Here is a 26,281-nt window from a genome sequence, read left to right on the forward strand (position 1 = left end):
CTTAAATATTTATGCTAAAATAGAAGATCATGCTGAAATAGTAGATAGTGAAATTTTCATATTTATTTGACATAATTTAATTTTTTGTGCTTGGTTTACCACTCCTAATTATGTTTAGGACATAATTCTTAAATTATTCTGTGTAATCCTTAAGCTCATGATTGAGTGTATCAATCATCAAACCTATAAAAAAAAGAAGAACCAGCAAAACACTGAAAAAGAAAAACTATAAGGTGGGATTACCTTTACCCGGTATTAAAACATTATAAAGCCTCTATGATAAAAATAGTATAGCGCTGGCCCATGAATAGACAAATATACCAGTGGAACAGACTAGAAAGCCCAGAACTAGACCCCAGCACGTAAAGAAATTTACTATATGGTAAAGTTAAAGTTAGATCCATACCTCGTACCATACACAAGAATAACTCCAAATGGATTGGGGATCTAAATGTAAAAAATGAAACCACAAAAGTACTAGAAAATCCCAAGATTTTTACCTTGGGCTACATTTTTGAAGAAAATTTTTGTACAATAGGGAAATTTCCTTTTAAAATGGCACATTTCCCCCTCATTTTGCAGATGTGTTCATTCTCAGGCAACAGGGACAGGGGAAATCAGTTCTCCTTCTTTTTTCTCAGTCTTAGTACTCAGTACATGTATTCTCTTTTTTAAAACATCACTGTTGAAACTGAATTCATACTGGTATTTCTTTAAGAATAGACTGACTCTCAATGACCATGATATGTTTGTAAATAGTAGCAAGTCTACCCTCAATTTTTTTTCCGTGAACTTTATCAACTAACTCCATAAAATATCAAAGGCAACTCAGATTCCATGATGGTGAGACAGAAAAGTATACTAAATTCTACTTGTGATTATGGCTGATAAGTGTTGAATTATAGATAGAAAGGAGTTAACTCGTGATTGTTCACTACATAAAGGTTTTAGGAGAAAATCTGACATAAAATTTAAAGAAACCTCACAAAACTAACTTTAAATCTCTGTTGAATTTTTTTTTGTATCTTTATTTCTGTTGAATTATAAAATAAACAAAACAGATTAATCACACAATCATGTATTAAATACCTTCTGTGAACTATGTTCTGTTCTGGAAATACAAAAATGGCATATAGTCCCATTCCTGGTCTTACTAAGTATCTGAAATTAAATGTATAATCTTATCCTAAATAAGGGTCATTATATTGACCCCAATATATGAATTTTTATTTTATTTTTTTAAAGATTGGCACCTGAGCTAACAACTGTTGCCAATCTTCTTTTTTTCTTTTTGCTTTTTTCTCCCCAAATCCCCCCAGTACATAGTTGTATATTTTAGTTGTGGGTCCTTCTAGTTGTGGCATGTGGGATGCCGCCTCAGCATGGCTTGTTGAGTGGTCCCACGTCTGCGCCCAGGATCCAAACCAGCGAAACCTGGGGCCGCCAAAGTGGAGCGCGCCGAACTTAACCATTCGGCTACGGTGCCAATCCCCCTGAATTTCTATTCTTTATACAGCAGCTATATTTCACTTAAACCACATGCTGCTTGTCAGAACAAAGGGTAAATTGTGGTACATTTTAAATAGCTTCTTCCAGAAAATAGCTTTATGTAACATACTATTCCACATAGGGTCTTTTCTTTGCAGCTTCTATATTCATAAATAGAAACATGCAGGGACATGTACATAAAGTAAACTAGATTGCAAGAATAGCTTAATTAGTTGAAAGAATCAGTGCACTTAATCAATAACCTTTCAGGGAATTTGCCTTGAAAGGAAAAAAGACCAATTCTGGGATTCATACGCAAGAGATACAACACACTTCTATAAGAAACTCACTGAAGCTTAGCTTCTTAAAGGAGTAAAGGGAGAAAGAGGAAAGATGAACTTTTTATCAGAAGCTAAGGCTTATGTGTGTAGTTTGAATAAGTCCCGTAAGTGTCTTTTATCAGGAAAATATTTAAATTTTAATGTAGCCATATTTGTCGTTTTCTTCCCCCCGTCTGTGGCTACATTTTCCATCCCACTGTTCTTAAAACTTTGTCCTGTGTTTTGTTCCATTCGTTTTTTTAAACCTTAGCCTGTCAATATGGAAACAATTTTTAAAGTACAATATATAAAGAACGGATATGACTTTATATTTTTCCCAAATGGATAGCTAGTTCTAATACAACATATTGGGTAGTCTGTCTTTTCCCCCTGCTTACTTAAAATGCCAACTTTATAAAAAATTAAAACGATAAGCCTCAATAATGTAAACTAAGATTCACATGGATAGATCTGTTTCTGGATTCTCTTTATTTGGTTCATTTGTGTGTTTTCTATTTCAGTGCAGTTTTGAATTAATGTTGCTTTATAGAATGTTTGCTATCTGAATGGCAAGACCTCCCCCAATGTTATGCTTTTGCAAATATTTCTTGCTTATTGCTCATTTTTCTTTTCATGTGAAATTCAGATTCAGTTTGTCAAGTATCACATACAAAAAATCCCATTAGGATTTTGACTGGGACTGCATTGAATTTGTAGTTACTTTGGGGAAAATTAATATCCATCCACTTTTGGGTCTCCTCATCCAGGAATGTGTGTGTCCTTTTTTACTTACTTGGATCTTCTTTTATATCCTTCAGTGAAATTTGATAACTTTTTAAAAAATAAATGTTTTCTGCGTTTCTTGTTAGATTTGTTCCTAAGTAGTGTGTTGTTTTTATTCTTATTGTGAATGGAATTTTTTTATTACATTTTGTAATGGGTTTTGCTGTGTATAGGGGAGTTATTGCATACTGCTCTTATATTTGGCCACTTTAATAAACTTGCTTATTGTTCTAATAGTTTTTCAGTTGATTTTCTTGAATTTTTTAAGTAGGCAATTGTTGTGGATGTGTTGATAGTTTTTTCTCTTAATATTTGTAACTCTCTGATTTTTCTTGCCTTTTTGTGTTGGCTAGGGCCACTGCTCAATGTTAAACGTTCTTGACCTTAGAATGCTTCTTGAGTTTCAGTTTTATGTTATCATATGATTCTGAATTGTTCTAAATGTGTCTCTGCATTTGACAAGGTCTGGTTAATTGATATATTAACTTTTAAGTTTGTAATTAAATTTTGTAATTAAAAAATAAATATCCTATATTTATATAAATACTAACAGTTGGTTTAGAAAAGTTAGTTTAAGGAAATGATCCTTAGTGGTCTCTAAGGCTTAAGGATTTAGCTTCCTATTTTCTAGGAAGCGAATTTCTGTTGAGGATGATTTCTACATATTTTTACTTAGTAACTTAGTTTATCAAGTAACTTGCTTTCAGATTTTATAATAAAAGTATAATTTTAGCTTTAAAATGTTTAATTCTATTTTCAGTTGATTTCAGTTTATTTATATATAGTGATGATACTATTAACATTTTAATTATTGAACCATTAGGGCATCTAACTATGTGCCCCCGTTATGTAGAAATTTCCTGAAAACAGTTTTTTCTATTCCTCTGGAAATTCATAAAACAAGCCTCTGAGAATAAAGAAGTGGAGAGGTGAGACCATTGGACCACTCCCAGCTGGAGTAAAGAGTATTCCACTGTTTCTGATCTCCTCCATTCTTTGGTGTCAAGACAAGAGATGGGAGTAGGAGAGTCAGTTTCATGTGTCTCTTCAGTTTATAGAGATAGTGATTTGGAATACCGCTTGGCAGTCTTTCCAAATATGCGAGGAATATTAATCCTATTGCTAACGTAATGCCTGTTTGTAAAAACATAAGATAAGTGTTATCTTTCTTTTTTCCTAGTGATCAAACTGTATAAGAACCATAAATTGAAAAGTTTCCTTGGTTCTGCTCCTCATTGTAACACCTTTTGATTTTGTGGCTTTACTAGGTCATAGTCATAGAGTAACACTACTCTTTTCCCATTTGACGGACTCTGCTAAGACTTTTAGTTGTGGAACATAGATTAGAACTTTATTTCTAAAATAAATCTAAGAGCTGTGAGATGTTTTGAAGCAAATGTAAAACTGTAGTTAGCGTTGTACTCTTAAAAATTATTAGAAGGTTGAAATGATGGATAAAGAAAGAAATCTTATTCCAGACGAAATGCCCCCAGTATATATATTAGCTTCCCAAGGTTGAACTAGTTAACTTCAAGGCTGGTATACACCGTATGTGTTGGAGAAAAGATGCCATGGTAGAGCATTGGGGTAGTTACGGTGGACACACATGGGCCATATTTCCTTCCAGAGAGGACCGGTTTTTTCAGATTAGGTCTATTCTGTTTCCTGTGGTAGACTTTTATCATTTTTTAGTTTGTTTTTCTTTTTTCCCCCCATTGTTGTGTTTTTTATAAGATTGTCACCAACTGCATGCCCCTCCTATTCAAGCAGAAATAATTTTGGTTGTTTTCCTCCTTCTTTTTGTCAAGATTTGAGATTGCTGTGAAAAGTAATGAAATCAGCTTTTTATATATAAAACTTTCCTGAGATGACATGACTCAGTTTTGAATAGAAATTCAAGGTTCCATTTTGAATTCTTTACCATTTTTTGGATTATAGCACTGGGAGGTCAGGATCAGAGTGCTTTGTTCATAACTAAAGGTGTCCAAAACTTTAACAGGAACTTAAAGTTGCCTTTTTCATTAGTGAATGAATCACACTTTCTTCCTAAATGACTTTTAGTCTGTGATGCTGTAACCAAAGAGAACATGTTTCCTGGGAGGCTGCTGGCAATAAAAAAGTAATTGTAGGTTTTCTTGCATTGTTACATATTTTAGTATGTTTCATATTTTCTCTCTTGAAATGAAAAATTCTTATTCACTCTAGGTTCCTTCAAAAATTTTTCCATTTCTGGAAAAATACCTTGAATTCAGTAGCCTGCAGTTAAAAGTTATGAGTAGTGAACTATTGCCTTGGGAAAGGAGCAGTTTTGACTTAACTACAAAATTAAAATAGAAAGAGTTGATATTAGTCTTTCTCATATACATTTAGAAACATCTGCCAATATTTCTGTAGCTTTCACCAGGATTATCTGTAATGCTTATCACAGTTTTTCTTTTAATATTTATAACATGTGCAGAACAGTGCAGGAAATAGCTCTTAGTTTGTGGCTTCTCAAGATGACTCTTGGTTAAGTGCTTGGTTCCTTTCACAGGTTGATTTACAGCTGTCTTGAGTATAGGCCTGTGTTGCAGTCAGTGGTAGTATATTTATATGTATGCAAATCTTGCATCCCTCAGGGTCTTTTCATTGAAATTCACCAATGGAGAGTTGAGATTGAATTGAAATAAAAGCTTGCCAAAAGATTGTTTGCACAGCTGCTTTTAGGCAGTGAGGGACCTCTCATAGGAGGATGAGTGAATACGCTCTTGTTGAGCCAAGCTCAGAGGTTTTTGGGTAGTACTTTGCATAATATAAACTCATTACATGTGTTGGGTATTTTCCCTTGCCCTAACCTCTCCAACCCCCACATTCTTTTTTTTTTTTTTCCTTTGCTGCTTAGTCTCCTTTCCCTAGAAGAGCTGATTGATTATTCTTTGTCTTTTGGAGGTAATTTAAAAAAAAACTGTCTTCTCATGTGACATCAGTATCTAGTGACCTTAAATTACATTTCATGTTAGACAGTTTTTAAATTCTGAGAACTGAGTGAAGATGATGTCCATGTGTCTTTCTCTTATAAACTGCTGCCTGTGAAACTAGGCTTTGGAGCAGTAATTTAATCAGAAGAATCACAAGAACATTAAGCTCCATTAACTATTGGGTCGCCAACAATATGAATCTAGGATTAAATTATGACTTGGAACTTTGCAAATGTCATCTAAAAGTTAATTCTTAAATTCCTGGCAGGCACTTGCAATTTGCTAAGAAACAGATGTTATGGAGGTTAATTTGTGACTAGAGAAGCGATGTTGTCTTTGCGGTCAGGAGTGAGTGCAAGATTTTTTAAAAAGTGGGCCTGTCAAATTGTTTCCTTGACACAGTATTAGCCAAGACTGATGTCCTCTCTCCTATTCTCCGTCCCGCCCCCACCCCTACCCCTGATTCGTATGCCTCTCTGTAGAACTTTTTCCTCCTTCCTTATTTTCCAGTATTTCTGATTCTGACCCACATGCAGGAATTTGGCACCTGGAGGGGACAAGGGGAAAGCAGTTTGGCAGAGGAGAAAGCCCACATCCCTAGGAGACTGTGACTGCAGTAGAATGTTCTCATGATGAAGGAGAATTTTATGAGCAGAGAGAAATTATGAGAAATATTTGAGGATTCTCATATTTTAGAAGCTCTTTGAGAAATGCTTAATGATAAGGAGCATGAGTTTGTATTGTTTGTGGTTTCTTTTCCCCTTTTTTTGAAGAATTTCCACTGCACTCTTTTATAATTGATGGTAACAATGTTGTGAAAGATGAGACTAATTGTGCTCATTTAGGCTGGTGAATTTCTCATTGACTTCACGTTTTGGAAAATTAGGACGTTGTCTAAATACCTGTCCTAAAACATGCAATTAGGGACTTATTTGAATAAGCATAATTACAGTTAATTTGGTATAGCCTTTTTCTTTTCACTTAGTTAAAATAATTTGTCTAGCTTACAATATGAGAAATTGTTCCTTTATGATTTATAAATTTATGACAAATATTTGTTGATCCTTGGGTATCATTATAAATATATTTCCTAATTGGGACTGGTAAGCCCGTAAAGGACATGGCTAGATATTTAGCAACATAAGCCTGCTTGTGTCTGTTTATGTGCATTACTAGTCATCGTTATTATCCTCTTTGATAATGACCTCATCACTTGAGGAAAAAAAAATCAAATCTCTTTTTGTTTCTGACAAGCATTGCTCTAGTAATGTCCCTTGTTACTTGGGAGCTTGTTAGAAATACAAAATCTCAGGCCCCACCCCAGACCAGCTGAATCAGAATCTACAGTTTAATCAGATCCTCAGATGTTTTGTATGCACATGAAGTTTGAGAAGCAATGGAAAACTGACATTGTTTTGAGTTATAATTATTAAAATTATTTTGAGGATGTCTTATGAATTTTAGGGGAAAAAAATCAGCCCCTCCAAATAGCCTGTTTTTCTAGGTCAAGTAAAATTTACATCGTAGGCTAATAAAAATTATTTGGCTTTTAATGTAATTGTATGGTGTTATGTATTGATTCTGATACGTGAAGGAAAACATTTAAAATTCAATATCACCACGTGTTTTTATTAGACAACCCAGAAATGGCTGTGGGATAAATGTAGAATTCTTTTTATCCTAAAAATAAAATTCTTATGAATACATTTTAACTTTGTGTTAAAAGGTCAAAATTCATAGCTTTATTTTAATTTTGATATTCAGTAAAACTAAGTGATATAAACACTAGATGGAAGATACATGTTGACTGAAAATTAAATTCGGCCCAATATTTTAGAGCTTGTTTTAGGAGTCTGAAAATTTTAAAACACCAAAAGTTTCTTTTTTGCTTGACCCTGTGAAATGAATGAATAGTTAATACTACTGACATTTATTTATAGTGGGGAAATGTCTGTGTGTGTGTAACAGTGGAGGAGCCTCCAAACAGTGGATTTGAAATGCTGAATAAGATTTGTTTTGTATTAGTGAAGGATCATAAGAGATGTTTTGAGATTGGGTTTAACAGTGGATAGGGCCCTTTGTTTCTGCAGTTACTTTTATGCTAGAGTTTTCTTTTGTGGAAGTTATTTCAGTCAGAATTAATGAGTTATATGTGTCTGAATTAAAGTATCGGTTGTAACTTCTAAAGGCAGTTTTTTACCTCTCTATTACCATACTGTTTTTCTAGAATCACCATTTAAACAATATTTCCACCTTTTATCACATTTTTCTACTGTGTGATTTGTTATACAGGAAATCATGGATATAGTTCTAAATAACATACGAAATAGGTTCCACTTGTAGGTCTTTTCCTTCCCTTCCATTTACTAGGAGAGTAAGGGGATTGTAGACAGACATGGAGGAATAAAATGGGCAAAGAAAGGACGTTTGCAAAAGCTGCATGTTTCAACTCACATAGCTGGAATAGCTGACAAAGTGAAGGTGCTAAGCAGGAAGATTAGTTCCTGCCAGAGATGATTCTTTCTTTGGCAAAAGGCAAACTGGCCACAAGTCACTGTTCTACACATGGAAGCCAGAGAGCTTTTCAGAACAAAGGTCTGAACGCAGCCTTTAGTCATGCTGGCCTTCTTTCAGTGCCTCACACTTTTAGTCCTGTCTCCCACCCCGGGGTCTTTGCTGTTTCCAGGGTCTGATGCTCTTTCCTTCCTCTTTGCCTAGTTGACTGCCATTCATCTAGACCTCAGTTCTTGCCACACTTCTCCCAGAAAACCTACTCTTGGTCTCTTTGATTTGGTCCAATCCTATTATAGGCTTTTGGAGCACCATGCAAAGGTACTGTTCCTTCCCTTCAATTTACTTGTCGGGATTGCTTGTGTGATTGTTTACTTAGTGTGCTTCTTTCCCAGTAAACTATTAGCACCATGAAGCAAGCGACCATGTCTTTTTCTGTTCACCTTTTTATTCATATCCCCCAGAATAATGCCTAGCTCATAACTAGGTATTTGATAAATATTTGTTGAATGGATAAATGGAAGGTTGGTATCAGGAATTGGAAAAGCAGTGGAGTGCAGATCTTGATATTGGGGACAGGAAGAGAGGAATTCCTTAGCTGAGCAAGCTAGTTGGTCAGAGAAAGATAATATAGAGGTCTGTGCTGTGGTAGAATTATAAGGAACAGACAGTTATTGATTTAGGAACCAGATTTAAATCTGAAGAAATCAAGAGTATTAAGGGAAGCCCGAGGCTGAGGTAAGCCAAGCTTGGCTGTGTCTCCGGAGGTAAAGTTGGATCATCAAGGTTTGCCCTTTTCAGTGGCACAACTCGAGGGTTTTCCCCACGACCAATTCCTCTCCCCCCACCTACAAACACGGGAAACACCTCCGTCCTGCCTATGGTCACGTCCTCCCTGGAGAAGGGACGCTCTCCCATCACTCAGACAAAGATGACTGATTAATCCTTTGTGCTACTATTCTTTCAAAATTTATCTGGATGGCGTTTGGATATAAAATTCTTTTTTTCTCCCCCTTGGTAGGTCTAATGTATAATTTTTTATAACATTCAAAATTCACACATTGCTGAAACAGTTTGTGGCATGTCTTCACACTCAACAATATTGTTTAGACATAAGATGAAAATAGTAAAAAAAAAAAAAAAAGATCGCAGCTGTCTTAAGTCCCATTGTGATTACGTAAGTTGGGTGAGATATCATATTCATGAGTAAGATTTACTAAATTTAGTAAATCATTCCCTTTGGTTTCTTTGTAGTCAATAGAAGGAAAATCGTATTTCTGTTAGAGAAGTGTGATTACACATGGGCATAGCATTAGTAATCAGATATAAAATAGTAACTTATAGCTGTGACTTTCATATAGCTGTATACCTCCCCAAATGCTTAAGTCTAATTAAAATTTGAAAGTAAACTTAGGCTAAGATTAATCTGTTAGTTAACTTGTATTTTTTTATTGTGTTAAAATATACATGACGTAAAATTGACCATTTTCACCATTAAAATGTTTTTTAATTATAAAATACACATGACATCAAATTTACTATCTTAACCATTTTTCCCCAATTATTTTATTGATGTCATAATGGGTTATAACTGTGTAATTTCAGGTGTACATTAGTATTTTCAGTTTCTGTATAGACTGCATCATACTTGCCACCAGTAGTCTTAATTTTTATCCATCACCATATATACGTGCCCCTTTACCCCTTTCGCCCAGCCCCTATCCCCTTCCCCTCTGTAAACCACTAATCCGTTCTCTTTATCCATGGGTTTATCTTCCACATATGAGTGAAGTCACGTGGTGATTGTCTTTCTCTGTCTGGCTTATTTCACTTAACATCATACCCTCAAGGTCCATCCATATTGTTGCAAATGGGGCGATTTTGTCTTTTTGTATGGCTGAGTAGTATTCTATTGTGTGTGTGTATTCTATTGACCATCTGTGTATCTTCTCTGGAGAAATGTCTATTTAAGTCTTTTGCCATTTTTTAATCAGGTTGTCTGTTTTTCGTTGTTGTTGAGTTGCAGGAGTTCTTTATATATTCTGAATATTAATCCCTTGTCAGATTTATGATTTGCAAACATTTTCTCCCATTCAGTGGGTTGCCTTTTCACTCTGTTTATAGTGTCCTTCGATGGACAAAAGTTTTTAATTTTGATGAAGTCCAATTTATCTTTTTTTTTTTTTAAACCTGGCCTTCTTTTTTTTAAAGGTATGCTGGTGCGCTTTTTTTTTTTTTTTTTTTTGGTGAGGAAGAGTGGCCCTAGGCTAACATCTGTTGCCGATCTTCCTCTTTTTTTTTCCTCACCAAAGCCCCAGGACGTAGTTGTATATCCTAGTTGTAGGTCATTCTAGTTCTTCTCTGTGTGGGATGCCTCCACAGCATGACTTGATGAGCAGTGTGTAGGTCTGCCCCCAGGATCCAAACTGGTGAACCCTGGGCTGCTGAAGCAGAGCACGTAAACTTAACCACTCATGGGGCCAGCCCAATTTTTTTTTTCTTTTGTTGCCTGTGATTTGTACTTTTTTAAGTCAAAATCTGTAAACATGCTTTTCAAGATAAGAAGTATAACAATAGGAGTCTTTCCTTTTAGATTGTCATTATATTAAGTGAATATATAGCATGTGTCCCCAAAACATTTTAGGCACTTGTTGACAAAAATATCATTATAAAAGAAATCCTGCTAGCTATTCTCTCCATAGAATTATAACCTCTGCTGATAAATTGTAACATCTTTGAAGCCAGTAAATATAAATATTTTTCTGTCTTCTTGATAACCAGTTCTTATTTGGTATATAATGCAATATAATTTTTGAAAAAGATATATTTCAGCATTGCTGTAGAAACAGTCCGGTGGGAACTTGTAGTTGTATATATTGAAAGGATTTATTGAAGGCAGTGTTCATTACAGCACACAAGATTTCTTCCCATGAGAAATCTTTTTTTCTGGCTTTAGTGTCCAGAATCGCTGAGCTTCTCTGAGAAACTGGCTTGCTTTTATCTAATGAATGTTTTTAACTGTGTTCATGATCCTGTTTTCCTCTTCATTAGCGTTTAGACAATTTACAGCTGGTGTTCTAGCTCCTCCCACACTTTAGCAAGTCTAATATTCTTCATTGGCATGAACTTTTTGTATTACCATTATTTCTGGCTCCCATTTTATGACTAATCATATTTTCCCTCAACCATATTTTTCTCATCTACTTTTAATTTATGTTATCCTGCTGAATTATGTTTGTATGTGTAAACTACGTGTTTGAATCCCTTTGATACAAAGTGTAATTTAGGTAAATGTATTTTAAAACAATGTCTTTAAAGCTTTAAATGGAAAAATATTTTTGGCTTACTGTCTTTTGGTATGGCAGAGATGATCAGTTTGAGAACAGTCCTCCTGAGGGTTGGAAACAATCCTCTTCACTCCTCCCCTACTCCTCCTACTGTAGTGTCGGCTTTACGGGCAGGGATGTGGAGTCAGAGGGACTTGGGTTTAGACCTCGCCTTACTGTTTATTAAGCCCTGGCATCTTGGGCATGGTCTCTAAGTCTCAATTTTCTTATCTGTAAAATCAAGATAATGATGTGTAATTCATAAGATTGTTGTAAGGATTAAATGGGAAAATATTTGTGAAGTGCTTAAACAGTACTTGGCACACAGTGAGCACAAAAAATAAATGGAATGTGTTACTTTTTTTTTTTTTTTTTTTTTTTTTTTTTTTTTAAAGATTTTTTTTATTTTTTCCTTTTTCTCCCTAAAGCGCCCCAGTACATAGTTGTATATTCTTCGTTGTGGGTCCTTCTAGTTGTGGCATGTGGGATGCTGCCTCAGCGTGGTTTGATGAGCAGTGCCATGTCCGCGCCCAGGATTCGAACCAACGAAACACTGGGCCGCCTGCAGCGGAGCGCGCGAACTTAACCACTCGGCCACGGGGCCAGCCCCAATGTGTTACTTTTAATCAGTGTCAACACTTCCATTTGGAAACAATGGAAAACTATTGCCAGCTTAGCATTTTCTAAAGAAAATGAGGAAAGAGTAAATGAGAACAGGCCCAGAAGAAAATTGTCTTTTCTTTTTTTACTTTTTTTGGTTTTCTTGGGAATCCTCATGAAAAGAAATTGTGCACTATTTGTTATAGAGCAACTGCTTGGTTGTAGAAGGAGGGTAACTGAAGGATAGCATTGGAGGACATTAGAAAGAAGAATTCTCAAGTCAGTGTGTATTGTGTTAGTTTTAGTGATATCTAAAAACTGCAGTGTTTCTCCTTTCATTCTTTTGAATGCCGTTTCATATTGAATGTCAGCCAGGTACCCTACACTGAGTTCAATTCATCAGAGTATACTAGCATGGAATTCAGTCGTTGGTGGTTTTAAATGATTTTTTTTACATTAAGTCTGGAAAAGTGATTTTTATTAGCCATTTTCCTCTTATCTCCTCTTCATTTAATAGCTGTATGTTTCTTTCTAGCTCCATTTACCCTTTTCTTTTTGCAAGAATATCTACTTTATTGTTAAGATCTATTTTTTAGTCTTGAAATGGTCTGATGTAGTCAAAACAGATTGGACTTCAGAATCCTCTGGGTCTGGGTTTTAATCCTTGCTTTGCCAGTTGGTTATCTACTGTGTACACTTAGGGAGTTACCTAATCTCAAAAACCTTTAGTTGCTTCCTGTCTAAAATTGGTATAACAATAGTCCCTTTGGCCTGACGTGACACCTCCCTGTCCACTCTACATCGTCACCAATACCATATATTCTCATAAAAGAATATTCTACATGCAAGACCTCCACTTTGTCACCCCTAAACTCCACGCGCTGTCTGGCTTCTATTTGTATTATTATGATACTCTGATGAAAGTCACTAATAATCTCCTAACTGTCAAATTCAGAGTGGACTTTGAACTCTGGCAATCTGAGTTTTCTTTTACCACAAGTCCTGCCAGTCTTGAAACATTTTCTTCTGTTGGCTTCCATGACACGACCCTTTCCTCGTTTTTTTCCATTCCTCTCTGGCTGTATGTCCTCCGTTGTCTTTGCAGGTTTTCTACTACCAGGCCTTTACATTTTGGGGTCTCTTAAGGTTCAGTTCTATATCCTCTTTTCACTCTACTCATTTTCCCTAGTCGGTATCAGTAAGACTCATGGCTTCAATCTTCTACCTGTACACCAAGGACTTTCAAATGTGTGTCTCCGGAGCAGATCTTTATTTCTGACTGACTACTGAACACTGCTACCTGGTTGTCTCAAAGGAAGTGAAATCACGATATGTCCAGAAGAGAGCCAGCTACCCTAAGCTGCTTCTCTCGTGTTTCCATCGTCTGTGAATAATGTCACCGTTTATCCATTTCTGTAATCCAGAAATGTAAACATCGTTTTCCTTCCCATGGCCTCCTCTACCTCACACATCCAATCCAGCACCAAGGCCTGCACATTATGTCGTCTTTCCAATCTGTCTCTTCCCTTCCTTTCCTTCCATTATCCTAGGACAAGATACTAGCAGCTCATACTTAGATTACTTTAAATGTCACCCCAACCTGCCCCCCTCTTGGCAGCCTCCAAATCACTTACCTTACTACAGCTGGAGTAATGTTCACAAAATACTTTTAATGTTACCTACTTCAAACCCTTCAGTACCTTCTCATTGCTCTTAGGGTCACGATCAGGCTTCTGAACATGGCCCAAAAGACCCTGCATCATCTCATCCCTGACCCATCTCTCTATCCCCATCCTGCTCCATTTTCTTCCTCCTCTCTGTATTTCAGCCACAGTCTTCTTTCAGTTTTCAAATGTACAGTGTTCCTTTTGTAGCACAGGTTCTTTGCACATGTTTCTTTTGCCTGCATCATCCCCTTTCTGCTCCTCTCCTTTGTCTAGTTAATTTTTAAGCTTATAGATCATAGTGCAGTCATTGATTTCTCAAGTAAGCCTTCCATTCCTGACTTCCACATCAGCCTAGGGTAAGTCTCCATTTTTGTTTTTCACAGCACAGTGTATTTTTTCCTTTATAACAATTATCACAGCTTGTATTTATACCTCTATTTTGGCAATTAAATGATTAATGGTTGTCTTCAGTATTACACTATAAACTACATAAAGTCTGTGGCCATGTCAGTTTTTGCTCGCCATTTGATTCCAAGTGCCTAGCACATAGTATCACCTCAGTCAATATTGATTAAATGAAAGAATGACTGAATATGGATCAGGTGCCCAGTGCTGTGTGGAGGAGTCAGTGATGCCACCCTTCAGGGCTCTATGTAATCTATTGGGAATAAGACACTAATGCAAAGATTCTGACAAGACAACGTGGATAATAAATACCATACATGTAAAATTCGAAGATATTAAGAGAAGAGAGATCCATCTGATTCGGTGATCAAGACCTGACATGTTTCAGCATCTAAATATGTAGAAGAGGACATCCTGGGTAATAGGAATCACGTTAAGGAAACAGTTGGGTTGTTCACTTTGGCTGCAGCATAGGATATGTGAATGTATGAGAGAGAATTTTGGATAGGTTGGGGCCTGAGTTTGGAGGTCCTTGAATGCTAGAATAAAAGATGAAAGACTTAGATGTCCTTAAGCTTCCTTAAACAAACAAACAAGCAAAAAATGCTTACTTGTTAAGTTGTAAAGTGAAAGACATCACTAATCCCTAGGTTTGTGACTACTTCATTATGCTTGGTCTACCTGTGATTCATATTAAAGTTATTTTTCTGTTAATAAAATAGTAAGGACTGTGAAGGCTTGCAAAGAGAAAAACAGTTTCAGCTTTACTTAAAACTTAATCTGAAACCGACTGTTAATATGGGGGAGAAAGTATGATTTTTGAAAAATGTTTGTGAATTCTTAAGTATATAATAGCTTTAAGCTCCATGATAAAAGCAGGCAGTCTTTGCTTATTGAAGATGTCATTAAAATAATTTTGATTTTGTTTTAAAAATTAAAACATGGAGGGGCCAGCCCAGTGTCGCAGTGGTTAAGCTTGCATGTTCTGCTTCAGCAGCCCATGATTCACCAGTTTGCATCCCGGGTGTGGACCTATGCACTGCTTGGCAAGCCATGTCGTGGTATGCGTCCCACATATAAAGTAGAGGAAGATGGGCCCCGGATGTTAGCTCAGGGCCAGTCTTCCTCAGCAAAAAGAGGAGGATTGGTGGCAGATGTTAGCTCAGGGCTAATCTTTCTCAAAAAAAATAAATAATGGAAATGCAGGATATTTGTATAATATTTAGAGTTTATTTCATCTTTACATAAAGAGCATTTAAAAGTTTGTTTGTAAGCTGTCCTGAAACTCACTTTGACAAAAACTACTTGTCCAGCTGATTTACCATGTTCTACATACAAAACTTTTAAACATTACAAAATTATGAAACCATGCAAGCATTGCTTTGTATAATGTACCATTGCAATTTAAAATTGCTGGCTCAGATTACTATATAAGTATTTTTAAATTGAGCAGTTTCGTGCAACTTGATAGTCTGTCTATGGGCTACTTTGCCCTCTACAGTTGGCCTTGATGTAGTATTATCACTGGATATATTTTAAGTACTTTTTTGTAAATATTCTGATTTGATATGTCATAACAAAACTTAATTTTTGTGTAGTCAAATCCATCTGTCTTCTTCTTTACTGTTTCTGGCTTTGATTTGGTACGGAACCCAGTTTTCTTCCAGTACCTTTTTATTTTTCAACATTAAATCTTTGTCTGTTATGTGATTGGCACTGTCTCCTAGTTTCAGTGCTGATGAATTTTTCTTCCTTACTTTTGCTTTCTTTTGGGCATTTTCTAGGAGAGGGAGTTTTAAACCAGATATTTCTTTGAAATTTATCTTAAAGTTCTCTGGCATTTAAAATCTACTCTTGTTTAAAATAAACCAGAAACAGATTTTAGGGAGGCTGAATTGTTTTGCAAAATGTAACAATTGACATATTACCACCCAGTAAATATTTTTTTTTAGTCTCTGTCTTAAAAACAACATTAAGTGTTATGGAGAAAAATTAGGTCTAAGGAGAAGAGTAGAAATGATGATGATCCAGTGGGGCTTGGCCTTCTGAGTCTTGAGGAGACCACAGGCAATGATTAGTTTCCTATTGCATCAGTCTCTCTTCTCAGAATTCTCTTTATAGCCTCTCTGCTCTGCCAATCATCAGGGCGAAGGAGTCTTTTCAGAGGGAGTTAAATGCATCAGTGCACATTGCCCCAACATTAGTAGGTGCTTAATAAATAGTTGCTGAATGGAATGCTGGAAATATTGTTCCCTGGCTTGGGTCTTTTATGTCAAACACTGTGATAAAATGATGTCAGAAGGAAAATTTTTTCAACTAAATTTTTAGTTTAATAGTATTTTCCAAATGTTACGTAGCATGTAATTCATTTGTAATCTTTAAAAAAATTTTATCTTTTAAATTAACAGAGTAATATTGACTTTTTGGGTGTTAATAGTTGTGTGAGTTTTAACACATGTATAAATTTCTGTAACCAGCACCACATTCGGCATACAAAACAGTTTCATCACCCTGCAAAACTCCCTCCTGCTGCTTTATAGTCACACCCTCTTCATATTCCCAATCCCTGCCACCTGCTGATCTGTTTTCTGCTGCTGTAGTTTTGCCTTTTTCAGTATGTAATTTAAATGGAATCGTTCAGTAACCACTTTCAGTTTGGTCATTTTCACTCATCATACTACCCTTGAAATCCATCCAAGTTGTTGTGTATATCAATAGTTCCTTTTTTATTGCTGAATAGTATTCCATGGCATGGATGCCCCACAGTTTGTTATTCTTGTTCGTATTATTTCTCACTTGTTAAAGCAGGTATTGCCTCTTTTTTGTTGATATTTAGAATTGTCTAGTGGCATAGATGCTTTTGAAGAAACTTTTTCTTATTTTTTTGGCTAAAAAAAATATAAAGCTGAGTATAATAAAAAGCAGAGCAAAGAACAAATACACTTTACTTGCTAAGTAAGAGTGATGGCCAGCTCATCTGTGAATTAAATCAGGAATTTAGGGGCCGACTCTGTGGCCGAGTGGTCAAGTTCACATATTCCGCTTCTTTGGCCCCCAGTTTCACTGGTTTGGATCCTGGGTGCAGACTTAGCACCGCTCATCGAGCCATGCTGAGGCAACGTCCCACATAGCATAACTAGAAGGACCTACAACTAGAATATACAACTGTGTACTGGGGGGCTTTGGGGAGAAGAAGAAGGAAAAAGAATTTATATGACTATATCCCTCAAGAACTATATGGGAATTGTTAAAGAGAAATTTTTAACTACATAGGTTCTAGAGCAAAATCTTATTTTTCTAGAATACTTCAGGTGTTTGATTTATTAAATATTCTGGGTATCTGTTAAGTAGCATATATATTTACGTAAGTTGGCCAGTTTTCCAATAATTGGAATACAGTAAAATTCGTTTAATGCCAAAATGCTACTGAATATAATTTCATCCTTTTCACATGGTTTAGGAAGTACCACAAGATCTTAAATATGAATTCTTTTACTAGATCATTTATCTTTATAGTATCTTGTGTATAGAAGAAATGCATGGTTATATGAGTTTTCTGGGTGTTTATATTATAGAAAGTGCTTTTATTGTCTATAGTAGATGTCATAATTAATACCTGAATGCTGCCTGATACTGGCATCCAGGACCAAAAAAAAAAGCCTTAAAAGTTAAAAAATTTAAAAAACATCTTTGAATGTTAACCTTCTGGCAGAAGGAGTCATGGAAGTTTTTGACTCGGGAAATGGCTTGATCAAAAGTGTTTTTAGAGATCTGATAGTGATAGACTGGACAGACTGATGCCAGGGGGAGCAGCTAGGCATTAGGGTAGGCTTCTAGCACGAGTAAGCTGGTGACAGTGAGATCAGAAGTGAAAGGACAGAGCGAGAGGTATTTTGAATGAAGAAATTATGTTTCTCACTAACTGACAAGAGATTAAATTGGGGAGTTATCAAAGATGGCTCTGAGACTGGAAAAACGGTGGTAGAAATAGAGCAGTAAGTTGCTTGGGGAGAATGAGATTGGAAATGAGACAGTTGAATCTGGTGTTTATTGATCATTGGTGATTTTGGAAAAAAGCAGTGTCAGTGAAATGAGGGGACTGAAAACTAGATTAAAAGTAAGATCTTCTACCTTGAATTCTGCAATTGAATTTCTTATTCAGTAAGCAAAAGGATATTAGATTGATGCATGTTTGTTTTAATTTCCTTACCTTATTTTGCAGAAGGGACCTCTAGGTCCTCACAAACCTTTGTGTGTCAATCTTCATTCTTCACAGTAGATAGTGAGTGGCAACAGAATTTTAATTAATGAATTTACATTTTTATCTTTTGCTGTAAACATCAGAGAGTGTTCTGTTTTTAGATAAGAGCACATGTGTTAGATATAAAATGATGTATAAAGTAAAATTTCCTGGAGTAGGCTAGAGTCATTCTCTAATACCCATTTTAAGTGGATTTTTAAGGTTTTGAATATTGAATATAATAACTTGCATATTTCAGTTCCACATTATAGTGGATTTATTTTCTTATTTTACTCCATCTTCTGTAATATTGTTGGTTTACTGAAAATTTGTGCATCCTTAGGTTATCTCTCAAATGTCATCATTTTGTAAATGTTTCATTATTTGTGGAACCTCTTTCTGGATCTATGATATGTTAATTCCTGTTCCCTGCAGATAGTGGAAAACAATATAATTTACTGAAATAGACATGTCATAGTAATGATTTCAAGCCTTCTTTTTGATTATTTTAAGGCGTGGTCTTAGACAGAATAGTGTATAGTTTGTTTAATATTTCAATTGACAGCAGTGCACAATTTTCTTCATGGTAGATTTGTGTGGTTTAGAGTATGAGTCAAAATTTCTTTTTTATGTGTTTGATGTCGAACCTGAAGTGAGTTTGCTCACCCATTGCACAGCAAGCCAATCTCTGACACTAGGGGTAGTGGAAGAAAGTAGGAATTTTATAATTGCACAGCGCTGAGCAAGGAGAGAGGGCAGCTAACACTGAAATCCCAAACTCCCCGAAAAGCTAAAAGGAAGGGTTTTTATTTGGGGTTTTAGGTTGTTGGGGGGGGCATATGGCCTTGCTGGTGGGAGCTTTCCCACCAGCCTGTCTTTGGCCTTGAGACTACTTGCAGAGAGGAGGGAGCCTGTGACCTTGCTGGTCAGCAGCTTTCCCACCAGCCTGTATCTCTGTGCAGGCAGGAGATAGTGAATCCAGGTGTTTGTCCTTGGCGGTGTCTGTCTCCATGGAGGATAGTGGATTCTGGAGCCGGGAAGCCAGAGAGTAAGCAGGGAATGAGTGTTTTGGTTTTCACCCCATATATGCTGGGTTTAATGTAGGGAAACTGATATCAGGGTCGGCATCCTGTTTTCTTAAGAGCAATAGGTAGGAATTTGTAGGTGGAGTTTATAAATTTTACTTACAATTATTTAGAAGATATCAACAAGAAAGGGTAAAATTTGCTGGAGCCTAAGGAAATAATTCATGCAACATTAGAGCTTAAAATCTTAGGAAAATGGTGTAGGTAATAGCATTTTTAATATCTAGTATGTATCTGTTCTTATTTTATCTATTTAATAAATGTTACAGTCTTGAAGACTAGTCATATAATCACTAAAGAATTTCTCATTCTTGAAAATGGGACAGCTCTATTCTAAATAGTGTATGAGTGAATGAGAGGGCTTTTAATTATTACATACATGCTGCATAGATCTAGAATCATGAGGTTCAGGCCTTTGGCCCTATTTTATAATGTATTCATTTTTGTGAATTTTGTAGATGACTCTGGACCATATTTTCTCCATAAACAGACTTGAGATGTTGATTTTGACCTTTCAGTCAAAATAACAACTCTAAAATATTATAAGGCCTCGGGGCTGGCCTGGTGGTGTAGTAGTTAAGTTCACATGCTCCATTTCGGCGGCCTGGGGTTTGTGAGTTCAGATCCCAGGCACAGACTTACACACTGCTCATCAAGCCATGCTGTGGCAATGTCCCACATACAAAATAGAGAAAGATTGTCACTGATGTTAGCTTAGGGACAATCTTCCTCAAGCAAAAAGAGGAAGATTGGAACCAGATGTTAGCTTTGGGCCAATCTTGCTCACCAAAAAAAAATATATATATATATTATAAAGCCATTCATTATTTATGGTTTAGGTGAGAAAAAAATATATATGAAATCACCTTATAGTTTAGAAATACGTGTATTGACATAAAGTGTCATTATTATAATTTTTATTATAATACCCTACCTGTTTATTGACCATGTATTTTACATTTTAAATATAGGAGCCAAGATACTTCCTATATTATGGAGTAATATACCTTGATAATTAAATTAGGCACCAGTTGGTGATATATAGTGTAAGCCTCTCTCCCTTATTTCTACCCTGCCACTTAGTATGTAACTTGGTCTGTAACCTTAATGATGCTGGCATTGGTGCTCTAGGAGATCCTTTATCATTCCTTTACATGGAGGACTCCTAAGAAAAATCAGCTCAAAATAGTAACATTCTAGCTCATATTATTCTGCAATGTATCAAGACATGAGTGCCTCTAAATGCCATGTACCAAATGGTTCTTTTTCACCACTCTATTTTTAGATTTAGCTCTTATTTAATGTGTTCCTTTTTTGCATCTACCAGGTTATATAGCATAAAAATAAATGTCTAATTTGTTCAGTTTACACTTATTGAGCAGCACTCTGTATCAGTCACTGTGCTAAGGCCTGGTTTCTCCAAAATCAGAAGACACAGTGCCCAACTTCAAGGAATTTCCAGGCTATTTTTTTGGTACACAGACATGGGAACAAAGAATTACAGTATAATGTGGGCATTCTTGTAATGGAGGTCTGCAGAGTGGGAGATTAGGAAGAGTGGAGGGTGTCTGGAGTGAGTTTGTATAGGAAGGCAAGGTCCAGATTAGGAAGGGCCTTGAACACTATGTAAAGTTTGGATTTTATTCTGTCATAAATATGAAGAATCATTGAAAAATTTTGAGATAGAGTATGACATCAGAATTTTTATGTTGGGGAAGATGAATTGGAGGGGATAATGACTAATAGCAGGAAAACCATAAAACTGCTTTAGTCCAGATGAGAGATATTTATGGCCTGATTTAGGAAGATGGCAGTGGGAAATGAGAGGAAAGGATACATGTAAAAAATAATTCAGAGGACCAATTGTTTGGACATAGAGATTCGTTGGATGCAGGGATATGAGGAAGGTGGATAAATCTAAGATGGCTCCCATATATTTGGTTTTTATACCAGGATAGATGGTGGGTGCTGTTCATTGAGACAGTGAATGCAGCAGGGAAACTCATGGAGGGGAAAATGAGGAGTTGTGTTGTGGACATGTTGGGTTGTGTAGATGGGTCTGGCATTCATGAGGGGTGTCTGAATTGGAAATATGGGGTGTTAGATGGTAGTTGAAGATATGGGCATGGATTAGATTATTCAGTTAGAATGTAAAGAGTGAGGGGTAAGGGGACCAGGGAGGGCTGCCTGGAGTGGAGAGCAACTATATTTTAGGATAGTTGGAGAAAGTGCCTGAAAGGGCACTAAGAAGGAATGGACAAAGAGGCAAGAGAACCAGGAGAGAGTGATGTATACATACCAATGGAGAATGAAAGAAAGGATCATATAGAGAGACTATAGGGTAACTCAAGTTACTTTAAGGAAGTTTTAGAATATAGTAAGGACGTGTGTGGCCTGGTATTAGACCCTATCAGGAACCAGGCGACTTAGAGGACTGACTCTTTTCCTCTCTCAATGGCTACATAATCTGTTAGGGGACTTTGCTTCCCTTTGCACATTTGTCTCTGCTTTCTATACTTGCTTGTAATTTCTGTTCTGTTGTAATTTCAACTGGGTTGTAGCCCATTATGGGCTCTCGTCTCCCTCCTTGATATAGTCAAGACTTTTTAGTTTTTGCGCATTCCCTCATTTTCTTGGTATCCCTTACTTAAAAGTCTGGAGAGGGGCTGGCCCAGTTGTGTAGCAGTTAAGTTCGTGCACTCCGCTTTGGTGGCGCGGGGTTCTCTGGTTTGGATCCCAGGCACGGACCTACTTGCCGCTTATCAAGCCATGCTGTGGTGGCATCCCACATAAAAAATAGAGAAAGATGGGCACAGATATTAGCTCAGGACCAGTCTTCCTCAGCAAAAAGTGGAGGATTGGTAGCAGATGTTAGCTCAGGGCTAATCTTGCTCAAAAAAAAAATCTGGAGAGAAGAAATCTTGTTAGTCTAGTTCATCATTTGTATCAGGCCATTTCATAGGTGATTAAAGCTGACCCAGTCTATAGTCTGGCCAATCACTTACGAAGTACCTTGAATAGTCTTGAAAAATGTGTCCACTCTGGATTTCCACTTTGGGATTTGGGTAAAATCCAAGTGATATTAAATTAAGGTGTGCTTTGCCGTGAGGAGATAGAGGTAAAAGGGCTAGGCTCTGAAGAGAGTAAGAGACTAGTGAGAGGAACACAGGATCAAGGAAATCAAGAAAAGCGTTTTGTTTTGTTTTATTTTGTCTTTTAAGATGGCAGAAGTTGGAATATAGAAGGAGTTAATGAATAGGAAATGGTTGAAATAAAGAGAGCACTTAATGCTTTGATTGTTGAAGCAGTGTTAGGGTGGCAAGGAGATGGGAGTCCAGAGCACAGGAAGATCGATTAGCCTGTGTAGGAAGAAGGATACCTCTCCCTCAGCAATGAGGGTAAAGAAGAAAGGAGGAGTGGCATGCAGATAAGTTTGGAAGTAGGGGGACCTTCCCATTAGTACATTTTATGAAATAGGCAACAAAGAAAAAAAGGTAAAGATTTCCAATAATTGCTGAGGAAAATTTAAATAGGAGCCTAACAACTAGGGATATGAGGAAGTGATTTTTCCCCCACTGCAGCCCATATGTGAGTTGAGAAAAGGTGGATGATTGAACTAGTCCACAGTTGCAGTGGACTTAACTTGTGACTTGGTAAGAGTTAATGCTTGTTCTGTTTTTTCCTATTGGTTTGGTTCAGCTGTTTTTTTCATTCTTGTCTTCCATATTTTTTTTTGTAGGTCTTGATGACTGTTTGCAGCAGTATATTAAGAATTTCGAAAGAGAGAAGATCAGTGGGGACCAGCTGCTGCGCATTACACATCAGGAGCTAGAAGATCTAGGGGTCAGCCGCATTGGCCACCAGGAACTGATCTTGGAAGCAGTTGACCTTCTGTGTGCACTGGTAAGGACAAAAAACTGGTGGGAAGGGAAATTTCACTTTTTTTCTTGTTTTCTTTCCTGTTTTCTTTTTTTGTTTCTTTCCTTCTCTTTTTTAAAATAATTGAAATGCAAGTAGAAAAAAAAAATCCCTAATTCTCAACCAACTGGATGTGATATTTTCCTCCATCATTGAATTTGCTGTATTATAGGGTGCCAGATTACAAATTAAAGAGGCTTATAACTCCACTGGTGACACTACATTTACTTACTTGAAAAACTTAGAGCTCACCAAGGGAGTTTTCACAGCAGCATTTGGGATATACAATTGTATATCATCAGTTATAAAGTCCATTCCCGTCTAAAAATTTTGATTTAGTATAACAAATATTAAGTAATCCTATTTTAGAAAAATCATCCTTAAAATAATCAAATTATTTGAGTGTTCTTTATGTATACCTCGAGTGAAAATTGAATATTGTACCTTATGTGGTTACTTCTGTATCTTTAAAGAGCAGTACCTAGTTAGACAAGAGAAATCAATATTAAAATAATCCTGAAAGATTCTGATAGTACATTAGATATTCTGAGAGGAACATAGATTTTTTTTCCATGTTAGGTAAGATGACACTAGCCTGATTGATTTTAAATTCTTCCAGATGTCTGTGAGGGATCTAAAGCTACAGTGAGAAAGAACATGAGTCTTGTAATAGAATAATCTGAGATTGAAATTTGGCTCAGTTACTGACACTTGTGGGCAAGTAATTTCACCATAGCTTAGTTCTTTTATTTAAAATGGAGATAATAACAACTACCTCTTGGTGATGGTGTGCAAAGCAAATTAGCTAGTGTTTCTTTAGTGGCTGATTCAGTGCCTGGTGCACAGTAGGTATTCAATAAGTAGTAATATTATTATGTTATGATGTATTATTATGTTATAGATGATGATTAATAGGAAATGAGTAGATAATTAAACGTAATTCAAAAATCAATTAGTACACTCAGCACTGTGTATTGGATGTAAAATCTAGTTCCTGTCCTCTCGAAAAGCCTAGTGGGGGGAGAGTGACATACAAATAATTAATCACAATACTGTAGTAAAATACTAAAATAAAAGTATGAGCTAAGTATTATGTGGGCATAGAAGAGAAAATAATTATCTTTGACTCAGGTACACGGACTCATATTGCAAAAGCGGTGGTGTTTAAGTAGCCAAGTGGAGGATGAACATGTGTTTGGTAGATGAAGGAACAGGGGAAGGACATTCCAGGTAGATAAAACAACGCATACACAGGCATACAGAATAATGAGCATGCCTGGTGTGTTTGAAAAATAGCTGGGAGAAAATTAGGCTTTAAAAGATAGACTAGGACCAGACTGCAGAAGTACCTTAACATCATGATAAGAGATTTGTACTTCATAGTGTGGATAACCACGCAAGAATGATGAAATACATGTTTTCAAAAGGTAACTGATGGTAGTCAAATGGATAGAATAAGGTGGGCATAAACTGAAGACAGGGCTAACGATTAGGAAATGTTTAAAGTAATCTACTTAGGCTCTGAATAGGGCTTGAACTGAGGATGTGCAACAGAAATAGAGAAGATCTGGTGAATATGAGGAGTGAGATAAAGGAAGGAATTGAGAAAGATTTTCTCTCCTCTGGCTGCAGAGATAGAGTAGGTGATTTTGCAATAACAAAGATAGGCAATAGCAGCAAGAACAGATTTAAGTGGGAATATGAATTGAGTTTTGGAGTTGTTGAATTTGAGACGTCTCTGGATTATCCAGAAAGAGATACTCCTCAGACAGTTGAACATAGGAATTTGGAGCTGAGAAGTGACTGAGAATGTAGATTTGGGAGTCTCAAGGATATGGGGATTGAATCCACAGAAAGAGAAATCACCCAGGGAGGGCCTGTGGAATATAAAGAACAAAGAATGCAGCTGGACACTCAGGCTGGGAAAGAAGAGGAGACTGCAGAGGATGCTTATGAAGTGGTCAGAGAAGCGTGAAGACAACTCAGAAAGGTTGTCACAAAAGCAACGGAGAGTGTTATTTTCATTAAGCAACGTCAATAATGTCATCAAATTTCACTAAAAACCAACAGGATAGGCAAGGAAAAAAGACCAGGTTGAAAAAAGTTTCTAAAGAAGAATAGAATCTGAAACCAGATTGGTTGAGTAACACCTCCCACTTATACATTTTAGTCTTACCTTAATTGACATTTCCTCAAAGGGACGTTCCCTGATCATTCCTCATCCTTGCCTGGTCTAAAATTAGCCCCTCACTGTTATTCTCTTTCTTAACCCTCATCTCATTTTGTAATTATATATTTATCTGTGTATTTATCAGTTTACTGTCTGTTTCTTCCACTAGACTATAAGCTGTGTGGGAAGAGTGACTGTGCTTATTGAACACCTAGTGTGTAGCACAAATGCCTGGCAAAATAGATGCTGAATGAATATCTTTTGAAACTAGCAATAAAGGAGACTTGATACAGTTTTCACATGATAGTTTGGGGATCCTCTTATTTCTCTATTCCTGTTATAAGAGAAATCAATTCAGACCAGAACACGCACATGCACTCTATTCCTTATCTGAATCAAATCACAGAAATCGTGCCTGAAATAAAAGAGAGTACTCAGGGTAAGATAAGAGTCCACAGTGATTTTTGCATACCGGTCTCCAAATGCAAGTCAGGCATGTAGGTGCAATAGAAGTGGCTTAGAGCTGGGCATCTGATCTAGCACTCCCCTATTTGACACATCTTCTGTAACAGTAATAGTTGGATGTGTCAGAGCTTAAAGTCCAAGGTGTGTCTCTCATAAACTAGACTTCACATAGATGAACCGTTAATGTGCTGGGCTCCACATTGCCAATTTGAAGAAGGAAATAAGATTGATGATGATAGTCTAGACCTGTAGCCTTTGGAGTTTGGCCCATAAACAATCTGCTGACCTAAACTTACTTAAAAGGATGGCATCAGAGATATATGTCCAGACCATTTTAATGTTTGAG

At 36.5% G+C, this 26,281-nt stretch overlaps 1 protein-coding gene across 7 annotated transcripts in view; it reads left to right on the plus strand.

Moving 5' to 3' along the window:
• The window catches only part of CNKSR2 (connector enhancer of kinase suppressor of Ras 2), a 257,093-nt gene that overhangs the window by 26,148 nt on the left and 204,664 nt on the right, over positions 1–26,281 (plus strand). For all 7 annotated transcript variants that reach the window (XM_070501997.1, XM_070501999.1, XM_070502002.1 and 4 more), the window contains exon 2: positions 23,122–23,285. In XM_070501997.1, the coding sequence (XP_070358098.1) occupies positions 23,122–23,285 (164 nt within the window). The remainder of the gene's footprint in view (positions 1–23,121; positions 23,286–26,281) is intronic.

This window comes from Equus asinus, chromosome X, assembly GCF_041296235.1.
Source record: "Equus asinus isolate D_3611 breed Donkey chromosome X, EquAss-T2T_v2, whole genome shotgun sequence".
Classification (NCBI taxonomy): domain Eukaryota; kingdom Metazoa; phylum Chordata; class Mammalia; order Perissodactyla; family Equidae; genus Equus; species Equus asinus.